The sequence below is a fragment of the Cygnus olor genome, chromosome 1 (assembly GCF_009769625.2).
Source record: "Cygnus olor isolate bCygOlo1 chromosome 1, bCygOlo1.pri.v2, whole genome shotgun sequence".
NCBI classification, from domain to species: Eukaryota; Metazoa; Chordata; class Aves; order Anseriformes; family Anatidae; genus Cygnus; species Cygnus olor.
The window spans coordinates 156,554,190-156,570,280 of NC_049169.1; the positions used below are offsets into that span (position 1 = coordinate 156,554,190).

General features: G+C 36.5%; 1 protein-coding gene across 3 annotated transcripts in view; it reads right to left on the minus strand.

The window, feature by feature from the left end:
• Positions 1 to 16,091, minus strand: part of GPC5 (glypican 5) — a 767,073-nt gene that overhangs the window by 511,904 nt on the left and 239,078 nt on the right. For all 3 annotated transcript variants that reach the window (XM_040538873.1, XM_040538889.1, XM_040538881.1), the window contains exon 6: positions 11,851 to 11,971. In XM_040538873.1, the coding sequence (XP_040394807.1) occupies positions 11,851 to 11,971 (121 nt within the window). The remainder of the gene's footprint in view (positions 1 to 11,850; positions 11,972 to 16,091) is intronic.

Below are 16,091 nucleotides of genomic sequence, written 5' to 3' on the forward strand. Positions count from 1 at the left end.
TTCTCCACCACCTGTGCCAAAAAGTTGTCATCAATGCACTGCAGGAACCTCCTGGACTATTTGTGCCTAGCTGTGTGATCTTCCCAGAAGATAATAGAATGGTTAAAGTCCCCCATTAGAACAAGGGCTTGTGATTGTGAGGCTACTTCCAGCTATATGTAGAAGGCTTCATCTACGTCCTCTTCCTCATTGAGTGGCCTGTAGCAAACACCCACAACAGCCATGGCAGCCTGACCATTAATCCTTACCTGTAAACTCTCAGCTTGCTCTTCATCCATCCTTAGGCAGAACTTGATGTATTCCAGTTGCTCTCTCAAATAAAGAGCAACTCCACCACCTTGCCTTCGTGGCCTGTCTTTCCTAAGAAGATTGTAGTCCTCCATGACAGCATTCCAGTCATGTGAGATATCCCACTATGTTTCTGTAATTGCAATAAGATCATAGCCTTGTGACCGCACGCAAATCTCCAATTCTTCCTGTTTATTTCCCATGCTGTGTGCATCGGTATACAAGTAATGAAAACAATGAATAATGCAGTTTGTACTGCAAGTAGCTGATGCTTGCATGCATCTCTGCAAAGTCCAATTTTTGTTCCACATGAGAAGATGTGGATGTGGTTCTTCAATCATAAGAAGAAAAACTCTTTAAACAAATCCAGATTCCATTAGGCAGGTCACTTTCAAGCTGAATTCCTAAACTCATTTCCAGTTGATTATATACTAATTGGCATGGTTGCCATTGCAAAGCAATCGATTCTCTAAATGGAAAGGCCAACAGCAAAAGTAATCCACAATACCGTTCCCTAAAACAATTGTCTACTGAAAGTGTCCAGAGACAAGGCAATTCTTAAATTGGCATTCAGTGGAAATTAAACGTATTTCCTTCACCACTTTTCTTCTCCCTCTTGAGAAGACATCACAAAGGTTAAATAAGTTGTTATCCAATTAAAATATGAAATTTGACAGCTTCATCTACATGTAAGGTTAGCTAAATAGACCTTTATATTTAAGAAGGCTTTTTTTTTTTTTTTAACTGTGAAAAGCACACATGCCAAAAAGAATCCCAGGATATTTTGGATGAGAGATTCTCTCAGTACAGTTAGGTAGTTAAAAATCTGACAATGTATCCACTGTCATATATTATGCAGTATAAGTCTCATCCATGTGTACAACTAATGGGGCACTAACTCATTGAAAAAAGAAGGGCTTTTCTGTTATTTGATGAAATTATAGAAGAAAGCAGAAACTTCCAGCATTCACATCAAAGTTAAGGAGGTTGAGTTAAGAAGGTTGAGTATGCACCATTGTACTACTGTGTCAGGGCCTTGAAGCCCTCTTGAACTCTGTAGTCTGTCTCTATTATATATCATTATGTATATTCCATTTCTTTTTTAAACTGAGATTGGGTATTAAGGGCATCAGAAGCTCCTTTTCACTTTCAAAATTGCCATTATTTCCATGTGGTACGGGAACAAAACCCCTTCTAGTTTTATTAGCTATGGCCACAGTTATGGGAAGTCTGAAATAAAGTATTAAAAATAAATAAATAAATCTATTTTTATCAGAGTCAAGGAGCATAAACGATTAATTATAAATAAGAAAAATAAAATTACATGGTTTTGCAGACAGTAACGTAGAACAGGTTTTTTAAAGTAAGCATCAAAAAAACCTGTGCCCTGACTATATTGTTTGTCATAGAAAAAATCCAAAAATCTCAAAACCCTCCTTCCTTCACTTAATATTGTACTTAAAAATAAGAAGATAGAACAACACTTCTCTTTCAATACTTCTGAGAAACCCTAACACAAGCAGTTTTTACCAGCTATAGCAGGAAGCAATTTAGGTGCAAAATAGGCTTTTGTAGAGAGAATCTGCGCCATAATGAATACTTTGTTTAGTGTCGCTGTCCACCTAATACTGCTGGAAAAGTCTGTCTTGTTTTCTGTGTCACTGTTTTCTGCACTAAATGGGTAAGAATTGATATTATCTCCCCATTGCATCAATGTGCATGTTTTCTCACTGTGCACTGTGCAGTGTTTTATAAAGCAAAAGAAGGAGAAAAAAATAACAAAAATACAAATGTTAGTTGTTTTGTTTTGATTTGTTTTGTTTTCAATTAGCTTTACACAAATTTGGACCTTAGCCTGAGTTCCAGAAAGCTCTGTAAAATGTACATTACTTTCTTTTGTTAGTCACATTTAGGAAAATCAAAAGCTTTTCATTTAAATACAAATAGTATTTTAAATCATTTGTGTAAATGACTGAAACTCCGATTAGCCTTTAATAATGTTGGTAAACTTCCTAGTGAAAAACAAAATAAAGCAGGAAAAAAGATTATCGAGCTTTTATTTAAATTACTGGGAAAAAAAAAACCTCTATGTGGCTAATGACCATCGATTATTTACCTCCTAAGCATCCCAACATTGGGAGATGCATGCTCTCAACTTCATGCCCTCATAATCACTTTTTCTTTCTCCGTCTTCATTCTGTACACTATATAGGTTTGAGATTACACATAGTTTTCCAGGACATGCAATCATCTCAGAATGTTCACATAAATTTTAGTGTTTTGAATTTCAGGAAGAGAAAGATCACCTTTGTGAACAACAAAAAGAACAAATGACTTCATTATAATCTCAGAACTGTTGAGAGAACCTTTTCACTCAAGAGATTCAAAAACATCAGCAATCCTGAACTTTTGATATTTATTTTTGAGGTTGAAGTGTATTGTAAAAGGAGGAGGATGTAACTCAGAAAAGAATTTCCCATCTCATTCCTAGCTATTTCCTACTCTGCGGAAATTATGTCAATATTTTATGAACAATGGTAATACTCAAAATATGTAACATAAGTTCAGCACCAGCTAATAGTCAAATCAATACTATGTGATAAGCCAGCTCTCCATAGATGTGCCAAAACAAACAAACAAACAAAAAAACAGGAACAGCTTACAACAAATACAGAATAGGTTTCTCTGTCAAGTATGAATATCCTCATATGACACATCACTCTGCTATCATGCCTTGCCATAGACGGAATCAGAAGTACAATGAAAGAAGAAGCAAGCACATAAAAAATTAAAGGGAGAGCCAACAAATCACTGGAAAAAAAAAATAATGTAATGAAGATATTGAGCTCTTCTCTACCTGCAGGAGTGTGATAATTTTAGAAGAAAAAAAAAAAAAAAAGTGGAAAAGGCAGAAAAAAAAAATCTAAAGCAAAATTAACATTTAGGTATGCATTTGTAACATGAAAAACAAAACAAAACTTGTGTAGCAGTCTTTTCTATTGAAAAAGAAACAAAAATAATAAATAAGCAGTTAGGTGCAAACAGATGAAATCAAATCTTGCACAAGTGAATGTTGAATGGCTGTTGCACAAAGTGCACTCAAATTTTACTTCCCAATTACCTCAATGGGATACCTGTTATAGAACAGTGCAAAGTGCAGGCTAAAATATATCAACAAAAAATTTTTGAGTAGAGGAAAAAAACGTTTTGGAAGTGAGTCTCAAGAGCTTGTCCCTGTTTCTGAAGAGTATATCGAACTAAGGCCCTAAGTATCTGACTGTTAAATGCTGTACTCTTGAGAATTCACTTGTTCCATGAGAAAGAACTGCATTTCAGTCATGAATAGTCACCAGCATGTACAATTCGTTAAATTTATACAGCAGTTTGAACTGTTCTAAGAGGCAGGGGGATTTTAACTGTTAGGCAATTATCATAACACTAAAGAAGGCACAAACATGTTATCAGTGATCAAAGGGAAGTACAACTGCAAGTACCACATCTTGCATATGAATAATTTAAAAACACAGTTCTTTGTACGTATAGTTGAGAACTCAGGCAATGTTTTCCATCACCACTTCCAATATGTACTTGGCAATATGTACTTGGCTCTCAGGAAAACACATATTAATTTGCCTGTGTTGTGGTTTATTAATAAAACCTTTAAAAAAAAAAAAAGCTGCAAAGCGTAGTTAGTATGAAAAATCAGTTTCAAAATAAAATCTTACTATTTTTGTGACATTTTTGAGACATGTAAATAGACAAATGATGGCATGGTCAAACACAGTGCTTACAACATTGTAATAATGACCACTAGTAGAGGAAAAATAGTTGTCACATTTAATGTCTTTTAAAGTAGTGTCACCTATTTATTCACTTAAAGGCTATAGACACCATTTTTAGCCAAAGCCTAAGCTTGGTGTGCACATGTAGTCATAAGAAAGTTAAGAAATGTTAAGATTCATAAGGAAAGAAATAGACAAAATTATTTAAGGAGGCCAAATTAACTACATTTCTGCCACTAAAATTTTCTGAGTCATCCCTAGGGAGTCTCTAACAATAGGTAACAATAGAACATGATATTAGATTTAATAGCCCATAGGTCCAATCATAGAATCATAGAATCATTAAGGTTGGAAAAGACCTCCAAGATCATCTGGTCCAACCATCACTCTACCACCAATAACACCCACTAAACCATGTCCCTAAGCACCACGTCCAACCTTTCCTTAAATACCCGCAGGGATGGTGATTCCACCCCCACCCCCGGGCAACCTGTTCCAGTGCCTAACCACTCTTTCTGAGAAGAAATGTCTCCTCATTTCCAACCTGAACCTCCTCTGGTGCAACTTGAGGCCATTCCCTCAAGTCCTATCACTAGTTATCTGCGAGAAGAGGCCAACACCCAGCTCCTCACAACTTCCTTTCAGGTAGTTGGAGAGAGCAATAAGGTCTCCCTGAGCCTCCTCTTCTCCAGACTGAACAACCCCAGTCCCCTCAGCCGCTCCTCACAGGACTTGTGTTCCAGGCCCTTCACCAGCTTCGTAGCCCTTCTCTGGACATGCTCCAGGGCCTCAATGGCCTTCTTGTACTGAGGGGTCCAAAGCTGAACACAGTACTCAAGGTGTGGCCTCACCTGAGCTGAGTACAGGGGGACAATCACCTCCCTGGTCCCGTTGGCTACACTATTCCTGATACAAGCCAGGATGCTGTTGGCCTCCTTGGTTACCCAGGCACACTGCCGGCTCATGTTCAGGCAAGCATCTATCAGAACCCACAGATCCTTTTCCTCTGCACATCTCTCCAGCCACTCTGCCCCAAGCCTCTAGCATTGTATGGAGTTGTTGTGGCCAAAGTGCAGGACCCAGCACTTAGCCATTTTGATCCTCATCCCATTGTCCTCTGCCCATTGATCCAACCTGTCCAGGTCCCTCTGTAGATCCTTCCTACCCTCTGGCACCTTGACACTTCCTCCAGACTTGGTGTCATCTGCAAACTTACTTAGGGTGCACTCAATTCCCTCATCCAAATCATCAATAAAGATATTAAAGAGGATGAGCCCCAACACCGACCCTTGGGGGACACCACTCATGACCAGTCGCCAGCTGGATTTAACTCCATTCACCACCACTCTCAGGGCCTGGCCAGCCAGCCAGTTTTTAAGCCAGCAAAGAGTGTACCTGTCCAAGCCATGGGCTGCCAGCTTCTCCGGGAGAATACTGTGGGAGGCTCTGTCAAAGGCTTTGCTGAAGTCTAGGTAGAATACTTCAACAGGCTTTCCCTCATCTACCAGGCAGGTCACCTGGTCATAGAAGGGGATGAGGCTGGTCAGGCAGGACTTGCCTTTCATGAACCTATGCTGACTGGGCCTGATTCCCTACCTGTCTTGCACATGCTGTGTGATTGCACTCAAGATAATTTGTTCCATAACCTTCCCTGGCACCAAGGTCAGGCTGTCAGGCCTGTAGTTCCCCAGATTCTCCTTATGAGCCTTCTTATAGATGGGCATCACATTAGCAAGTCTCCAGTCATCTGGGACCTTCTCCAGTTGATGTTGATTCTATGACTACTGGTTTGGACTGCATTCTGCTTATGACACACACAAAAATATGTACTCTTACAAGTCTGCACTGTACAACTTTTCCATTTGGCATAGCATAGTTACTCATGGATTTGGCCAAAACTTAGGCTTCAATTACTGCCGCATAATCTTAAAAATTCTTTAATCTGATACTATTTATTTCACAAACCCATTCAGCTTTTATACAGTTAGTCATTTGAATGCTGGATTTAGTCTCCCTTTGGGTTTTAGAATTTCTATCAATAACAAAAATACTATATTATTCTCATTTTGGAATAAATTTTGCTAGTTATGATCAGATAGCTTTTCCATTAGTGACATTTTTCAGCCCTTCATGGAAAAAATAAGTATTAATCCATGTATATCAGCTAGTGATCCAGGGGTTCTGCAATGTAAGATGTGACCCCTTCCAGATAACTTCAGGTACATCTTTTGCTACACCTAGAAATAGGAAACTATTATCCTAACTGAAGTGTTTAAATTTCCAGTATAGTCAGTAGAGGAAGGTGCCTGTGGAAATCTCCACAGGGAGATTCTGTCTGCCTCATATTGGCAGACATACACAGTGGTATTTTCTACTATGGCAGGATTTTCTAAAATTAGGAAGTCTTTATTTCACCTGTTAAAATGAGCTCCAAGTAATGGCTATTATTTTCAAAAACAGTACCTCTCTGAGATTATCTTCTAAAAGAAGAAATACATTGAAATGACCAAGATCCAATTGCCTGTAATCACAGCACCAAAATATCATACTTATTTCATAACCTTAGTATTTGTACTTGAAGGCAAGATAAATCATGTTTTTAAATTATTGGGGAAGAAAGAAAAATAATTACCATTATTATTGCTGCCATATGCAACTGACTTTGCTTATCATGACTGCCTATTAAATAAGAGTGATAGCTGCTGATTGCAGTATATAAGAGAATATGCACTGAACCCATTGTTGGCCTGCGATGAAGACAAATGAATGAGGAAGAGCCCATCATTTAAGAAGCTCTCCAAAACACCAGACTGTACAAGTGAGGATTTTTACAAAAGAAGGTGACTTTGTCAAACCATTTTCATCACTGACTGGTTCACCTGAATTCATGCTAGCTCCTCTAATTGCACTTCACTGCTGGGAGTACAAACCTGTGGAGTCCAGAGCACAGATTATAGCAGTCAGGGTCCAATGGAATCAAAAGTTCTATTGATTTTTGGTAAATCCACTATTTACAGAAAAAGAAGGAGGTTTACTGTGAGCCTCTCACAAAGGAGAAATGACATATGGGCCACTGTGGCATATACTGAAAAGGTCTCTGTCATAAAGTTTGTGAACAGTTGTTACTTAACCCTTGCACAGTAGCCCAGAAACCAAACCCTACTGGAAAGAGATGTTCTCCTTTAAACAACAAATTTAAGCAATGAGTTTAAATTTTTTAATTAATAGAACCTAGAAAACAGAGACTATGTTTAAGCACCTCTCCTGGTTTCAGTTAGGACAGAGTTAATTTTCCTCCTAGTAGCTGGCAGGGTGCTATGTTTTGGATTAGGATGAGAAGAGCGCTGATAACATGCTGATGTTTTAATTGTTGCAGAGCAGCGCTTACACCAAGCCAAGGACTTTTCAGCTTCTCGCTCTGTCCTGCTAGCGAGCAGGCTAGGGATGCAGCAGGAGCTGGTAGGGGACAGACCCAGGACAGCTCACCTAAACTGGCCAAAGGGGTATTCCATACCATCTGACGACATACTGAACAATATATAGGGGTGGCTAGCCGGGGTGGGGGGGCCGGCTGCTCGGGGATAGGCTGGGCATCGGTCAACGGGTGGTGAGCAATTGCATTGTGCATCACTTGTTTCGTACACATTATTATTAGTAATACTATTATTATTATTATTATTATTATTGTTATTATTTTTCCTGTCTTAATAAACTGTCTTTATCTCAACTCACAGGCTTCACTTTCCTGTTTCTCTCCCCCATCCCGGAGAGGGAGGGGGGAGGGTGAGCGAACGGCTGTGTGGTGTTTAGTTGCCAGCCGGGCTAAACCACAGCACCAAACATTTACATATTTTAAAGCAGATTCTTTGCTAGAGATTTTTACACACTTGTATATCTACCCAGTAAGAAAAGAGGAAATACTAGGAGACCCTTATTCTTTTCTGCAAGCAGGTCAAAATATTATTTGATCTGTTTTCTCATGTACACATTAAAGATGACCAGGAAGCGATTTTTAATGTATCTGTTCTTCTTTTGCTACTTGATAATATTTAGTCATTTGTACAATAAATATGTATAGTTCTGAGAGCTTGCTAGGTCCTCCTTGAATGAGCCCTCCCTTTACATCTCCAAATATTAACTTCACTCCTACTCTCCTGCTCAGATCCTTGAAAGTACAAAGAAAAATGTAGTGCAATTGGTGAGAAAAGGGGTCATCTGGTTTGATAACAAAGAGAAAGGAACATTTCAGAAAACTATGTATTTCTTCTACCTCTTCATAGCAGAGTTACTTTTTCTGTTCTAAAAGGGCAAAATATAATCAGGGTGTATTTCCGAATCTGAGTTTAATTATGTGTTCTAAATACCAGACTGGTCATCCTCTTCAAACTAGTCTTTCTATAATTTACCTTCTTTCTTTTTTTTAATGATTAGAAAAGACTACATAATCATAAAATCAGAAATGTGTCAGGAGCTCCCCAAATGTTTGGACATACCTTTTTGAGTTCCTGGCTGTCTGAACTGTACCTAAGGTCTCAATCATTTCACGAAAATTAAAAACCAAACAAATAAAAATGTATCCTAAGTACTTCGGCCCAACTCAGACACCTGCAAAAGCAAAAGGCTTCATTTTCCAGTAGACATTAGGTTGTTTTATGGTTTGATAATTCTGTGGTGCAACATACCCTTTGAAAAAGCAGAATGTAGTAGTAGAATAAGAAGATACAGTGTACCTGCTAAATATTCATTAGAATTAGAAAAGGACACATTTCTAGTTTGTGTTTTCCAACTGGCATCCTCTTGGAAAGGGGTCAGAAATACGACACAAGGTGAAATCCTTCAGATCAGGCACTTAACTGCAGGTGTTTACAATGTAGATGCCAACATGTGGGCAATATACCCAAACTCATTTTATATAGTCTGAGGCTAAAGACCTACTTTTCTTATCCTGAAGCACACACTCAGATTTAGCCAAATGAACAGCTCTCTAAGCTTCATGGACTAGACCTGCATGTGAGGGAAGCTTAAACACCTAAATGCATGTCTCATTACAGAAATGAATCCTATCCCAGCTGCAAACAGATGTTCTATGTTATCACTGATTACATAACATTTCACTGCATTTCACCATATTTATTGTGCGAAGTACCAGAAGCAAAACCTCTGATTCTTTTCTGGACACTGATATTCACCAAATGGTAGAGGCTTTTCATTCCTGAAGGTCTTGGTACCATGACAGGCTATTCAAGCAGAAGAAAATCAGACTATACTTACACCGATACACACAGCTCTAACCGTGATTGGAAGGAAGGGCCATATCCTCTCATGGCACCATGAGACAGAGAGCAATGCTGCTTTGATATCTTGTATGGTGTTTAAAGGCTGATGTAAAAGGTCATATAAACCTGAATTACCACCCATTTCCATTTCCTAACACAGACAGTAAATTGCCACATTTCATGCTCCATATAAAACACAAATAACAAAAATGGACTTATTAGAAAGCAAGGCTACAGCAACATGGAATTTATATAGATATATATATAGTTGCCTACACAAATAGAAGGTTACACATCATGTTGCCAGCCTTAAAACCAAATTAAAGTATATAAACCTTTATAAATTACAGGTATTATTCGTTATGAAAAGTAGGACAAATATGATTTTTTTTCTACCAAAATTACCTGTTTAAGCTTTTGTATTGCATAATACTACTCAGATAGAGTGCTGGAATTAAGTAGATAGAACTAGAACATATACAAGAGGTGACACCACAATCCATTAAGCTCCCCTTATTTAATCTGTCCTTCATAAGCTTAACATGTGATTCATCCTTTTCATATCACAAAGGACAAAAAGGTGAGCTTTTGTATTCGAATCTCTAATTTACCCTCCCCATCCTCCTTTTCCAAGCAGTAAAAGCTAGAGAAGAAAGCTTTTTCTGCAGTTTCTTCAGCCCTTTTATCTGAGGAAAAACAGTTATATATTGGGTCTCTAAGGTATTTGATGCTCTCTTTATCCACTGACCCTATTTCCATACTCAGAGCTACAAGAAAGGAAACTATCACATAGAAAGATAATATATTTACAAGTTATTAGGACTTGCAGTATGTAGATTATAAGTCCTTCTTTCCAAGACCCTCTCCAGTCTTCTGGGACAAGGACAAATAATCTCTCAAAATGAAATGCTTTATATTGGAATTGTTCTATTCCATTTGTTTAGATCCTCACCCAAGGAGGAAACAACACAAATCCTAGCCTCTAGAGGAAAACAATACAATAAACTATACAGTGCAGGTTTAATATCAAAGGACAACATTCCTGACAGATAAAAGACCTTGAGATTTACCCAGTAAGATTTGCAACATATTTCTTTGTAGAGTAATTTTTAGTTCTTAATTAAGTCATAGCATCTATTTGGAGGCAAAATTATATTCATTTTCTTACCATGGTAGTCACCATTTTAATAAGAAGTAGAGACAAAAGCATGCTGAAGCTGGAGGGCTAAATACAGTATTTCATTTTAGGAGGAAGGAATAATGACTGCCTTTGAGCTTGAATCGGGATTCCACTTATCCCAGAAAACAACCCTACTGATGGAAAAGATTTTATTTATTTATTTATTTATTTATTTATTTATTTACTATTTCACCAATTCTTTCCTTTTGTTGTCAGTTATTTTTTTACCAATAGAGAAATAAGAACCCAGAGAGTTCACCATGAAGTTATCAGTAATGTTAGAATGGCTTGCTTATTTCAACTCCAGAAACCATTTTGGAAACTGTACTTAAGAGCAGCTGTCAAGAAGATGGAAAAACAAAATTAAAGAAGCAGTCTTTAAATGGAACTAAATGCACTATGCAAGGAAGGGCTGACTAATATCTCTAATTCTCATGCTTGGAAAATGAGGTAGAGAAGGGGAATGGAGAAGGTAAAACTGCCAAGCTTGCATGCCCTCCCTGAATAGTCTCTTCTTTTCACCAGTGCAGATGAGAAGTTGCTGGACTAGATGGGTCCATGGCATGAAATGCTAATAGAGTAGTTCTTATCATTCAGTCTTCAGATCATGGTGGAAAATTTTATTTTCTAACTGAAATACAGAATTGCCAGCAAACTTATTGTTGCTTTCAACAGTCAGGTTTTTGTCCTGTAGTTATGGTTATCCATGATACAGATGATAACAGTATAACAAAACATACATGTAATCTTAAATGTATTACAGTTCTACAGTTGTGCAGGTTCATATTGGAACTGACTGCTTTATAAGCCTTAAATTTAGTAACTCACAAATATGCAATGAACTCCAATTTCTTTAGCAAGCATGCTATTCAAACTTTCTAGTGTTTCTATCTGATTTATAAACAATAAATCTTGCAGCAAGATTGATTAAGAAAGAATCTCAATTTAGTATAGATGGATGAGGGAAATTATGTTTTATTGTTTATAAATGTTAACCCAGTTAATATCGCTAAATTATACTGTTTGTTCTTCTGTACACTTAATGAAATGCTGAACTGGTACTCACAGGTACAGGTGGCCCAGCTGACAAAGTCTTACTTCCTACACTCTTTAACCATATGCAAATTTTTGACATCATTTCCAATAACTGAAGTGAGAGGGAGCAGATAGGTTTTTGTTTGTTTGTTTGTTTTGTTTTTTCTGGTGTTGACATACATTGAGCAATGACTTGAATTAACAATTACCCTTTAATGTACAGTAAATTCATACTTTTACTGGAGTTGTCTTTAATATTATACTATATTTATAGGTAAAAGAAGCTTACCTGAATTATGTGTTTCAGCTTGTCAATAATTTGATTTATTACAGGATCTGTTCCTTTCACTTTTACTTCTGGATTCCCAAACTGAGCTTTGATTCCACTGCCAACCACGCGAAGAGTATAGCTATTTCAACACACAAATACACACACAAAGATGATTTAGTAAGTTATTCTGCTCTCAGAGAGTCATCTTCTAGTTCATATTAACTCAATTCTCATGGCACGAACATTACATTTTAATGAGATGCATTAATTTTGTGCACATATTTTTAATAGAAAAGAAATATAGCAGAATATAATTACTTCATTCCACAAAGTTGTGTTATTTATTGCTGCTTTAATTTTACTGCAAACTTTAACAAGAAAAGAGTAGTTTACATTTTGAAGGAAGAAACATTTCTCTCTGAATATTTTTTGTGTATGAACTGTCCTTCATTTTGGTTTTGTTAAATACAAGCTAAACAGTGATTACCTAAAAGCATGACATATCAGGTTAAAAACAAAACAAAACAAAACAAATAAACAAAACCCTCCAGAGTCTACACACATGGTAGGTTCAGAACTATATCTGAAGTTTTCTCATGTTTTTGTGAATGCACATGCAGCTAGAATATTTATTGCAGGACAATAGACAAATTGTGCGTATATTATTTGACATTACATAACTGATACAAGTACAGAGAAGGACAAAATTTACTTCACAGACAGATATGTGCAAAAGAAACAATGGAAGCCAGATATATTCTCATTCAAGAAAGAATTTACATAGTAAGTAAAACATTGGTTCTAACATGCTAATATATCAAAACTCAAAATATAGACACTAACCACTTCGCAGAATTCTGTGGCTTATGAAGATGCAATTCTACATTCAACTTCCTATTTTTTAGGTAATAGTCAAGTTATGCAAGAAAAAATGAATTGCTACGTTATCACAAATACTGTCCATTATGCAAATACCCTCCATATGTTATGTTTTGTCTGCATACTCTGCAAGAGGATACCTCTATATATCTCTGTCTCAAAACTATTTTGCCAGCTGCTAAGCTGTAAGAAAAAGAAAGGAAAGAACACTATCAGGAATGGAGTACAGAAATGCCTAATTCCTGCCTACCTGCCAATGTTTTATGAAAAACATTGCAAGACCTCTAAGCTCAACAGGAAACCTTCCATATATGAAGCAATCATAGGAAGATTAGTCTGCTGCCTGAGTTTGCAGAGAGACGTGGAGTATAATTCTGAGGAGCAAGGACTGTTTGCCTTTTGGCCATCATATATGGAAAATGCCCAAGGAGAGCACTTTATTTATTTATTTATTTATTTATTTATTTATTATGGATCTGTCTGACAGGTGGAATTGAGAAAAGGAATTACCAAAAGGATGAAGGGGGCTATGAGCTGAGTTATTGTTAGTGGGAATTAGCACACAGAAAAGAATATAGAAAGAAAATGAGAGGAAAACATAAAATGGCAAGAACAAAGAAAGAAAAAAAGGAGGATGGGAAGAGAAAAAAAAAAAAACACTTGCAAAGTATATGCCTGTTTTCCCCACTTAACTGTACTTAAGAGAATGCTAAATACCGAATGCTGTTCATTAAAGCCAGGTTGCCACATAGCAACATTTTTTTGTCGTTGACCTTTGCTTAAATATCACCTTAAGTGAGACTGAGGATATTTCTAAGAAGGCATACAATGATCCAGATACCATTCCTAAAGTGATATTGGCCATGTTCATGGATATAAATTTACTGTCATACAAAATGACTCGTTTTCCATAGGACTCAGAGAGCAATTCGCCTTCATACAAATGTTACAAGAAGATACCTTTTGGACTGCAAAATACTTGAAAGGTGAATTAATTCTGAGGCACAACAAAGTTTTCACTGACTTTTAAGGCATCACAATCCAGCAGTCTTTGATTGTTTAAGTCCTTTAAAGCATTTGGTTTCACATAGAATGCTGTAAAATTCTGGACCTAAATACACCTCTGCATGTTCTATTGAGGGCAAATGTTCTATTTCTTCTGCACTCATTCAAGTTCACTACATGTAAATATACCAAATTTAAATTTAATTATGTATCAAGATATTGCATCAATGATTACCTGGGATTAGTCACAAGTTAAAGATCCCAGCTTTTTTCATTCTTCAGTACAGCAAATACATTGTCAGCTGTATTCAGCTAAAGTAAATACTAAAAGTAATACGCCCATTACTAAAGCCCTTACTGAGCCTATCACTGATTCAATAGCCACACTCTAACTTGGAATAGCTGTTAATACTGCACAATCAGGATAGCAAGGCTTAATGAGCATAACATAGTTCACTGGAACATGGTCGTTGAAATGAGTTGTTTTTTTTTAAAATCTTCATAGCAGTGTTGAATACACTGATTATATGAATGGCTCACATTCTTCACAGTGAAGTATTTTGGTTTATAGCAGATTTGAGAAAATATTTAGCACTGTGATTTGAGTGGAGTCAACAATTTTTCTGGTAGCTCCTAAGAAAAAGAAAGAAAGAAAGAAAGAAAGAAAGAAGGAAAGAAAGAAAGAAAGAAAGAAAGGAAGGAAGGAAGGAAAAGAAAGGAAAAGAAAGAAAGAAAGAAAGAAGGAAAGAAGGAAAGAAGGAAAGGAGGAAAGAAAGAAAGAAAGAAAGAAAGAAAGAAAGAAAGAAAGAAAGAAAGAAAGAAAGAAAGAAAGGAAAAGAAAGAGAAAGAGAAAAAGAGAAAGAAAGAAAGAAAGAGAGAAAGAGAGAAAGAGAGAGAGAGAGAGAGAAAGAAAGAAAGAAAGAAAGAAAGAAAGAAAGAAAGAAAGAAAGAAAGAAAGGAAAAGAAAGAAAGGAAAAAGAAAGAAAGAAAAGAAAGAAAGAAAGAAAGAAAGAAAGAAAGAAAGAAAGAAAGAAAGGAAGGAAGGAAGGAAGGAAGGAAGGAAAAGAAAGAAAGAAAGGAAGGAAAAGAAAGGAAAAGAAAGAAAGAAAGAAAGAAAGAAAAAGAAAGAAAGAAAGGAAGGAAGGAAGGAAGGAAAAGAAAGGAAAAGAAAGAAAGAAAGAAAGAAAGAAAGAAAGAAAGAAAGAAAGAAAGAAAGAAAGAAAGAAAGGAAAAGAAAGAGAAAGAGAAAAAGAGAAAGAAAGAAAGAAAGAAAGAAAGAAAGAAGGAAAGAAGGAAAGAAGGAAAGGAGGAAAGAAAGAAAGAAAGAAAGAAAGAAAGAAAGAAAGAAAGAAAGAAAGAAAGAAAGAAAGAAAGAAAGAAAGAAAGAAAGAAAGAAAGAAAGAAAGAAAGGAAGAAAGAAAGAAAAAGAAAGAAAGAACCTCCTCCAATGCTTTCCTTCGGAAATCCATTTTTCTTAGTCATTTGTGTACATCAAAATAGATAATTCAGAATGGATTTACAAAGCTCACCTCCCTTCTTCCCTCCTTCCTTCCTTTTCCGGCTGAATAGTGCAGTACATGGACAAGTGCTTTAACTAAACACAGGAATTTTTCTTCGTACTATATAACGCTATAAAAAATTCTTAAAAGGTTATGGCTATCCATTCTTTACAGTGCTCCCATTTTCTGTATTGCAGCATGCAAAACCTATATTCCTCTTACTTTCTGTCACTCAGAGTTTTTCAGTTAACACCTTTTATGAAATGCTACAAAACCAAACTACTGCACATTTGCCTATGAAATGCAGAACCATGTGAAAAAGAATCTTTTTTTTTTTTTTAATTCAATTGATAATACTCATTTCTCTAGCCATGCAGAAAGAAATAAGCCATTGTCTTGGCTACAGTTTTATTAATTTAGCTCAGCTGGGAATTATCTGGCAATGACTCATTCAAGGCTGGCCATCATTCCATTTTCAGTTATTTCCACAATTAAATCTGCACCTTTGCACAACCGGTCTTTACTGTACGACTAACTCTCTCCTTCCATGTGAGGGAAAGGGACACTGTCTTGAGAATGAAACAGATACTAGGAATGTCAGTCATGTTCCCTAAGCTTTTCAGAACTTTCATCCTCTACATTTCTCTTCAGTACCAATGTATCTATGTGGGCTAAAAACTTAACTGTAGAAAGTGTTGGTTCCTTCTCTCCCACTCCTAGTCATTCTGTTGTAGTCGTTTTTCCATATTCTCTCAAAGACAAGATATATATCTGCTCCCTAGGCAGAGAAGATCTAATGTCTAGTGGTTTTTTTGTTTGTTTGTTTTTGTTTTTTTTCCTACACGGTTGATTCTCCTTTCTCGTGAAAATAAAATA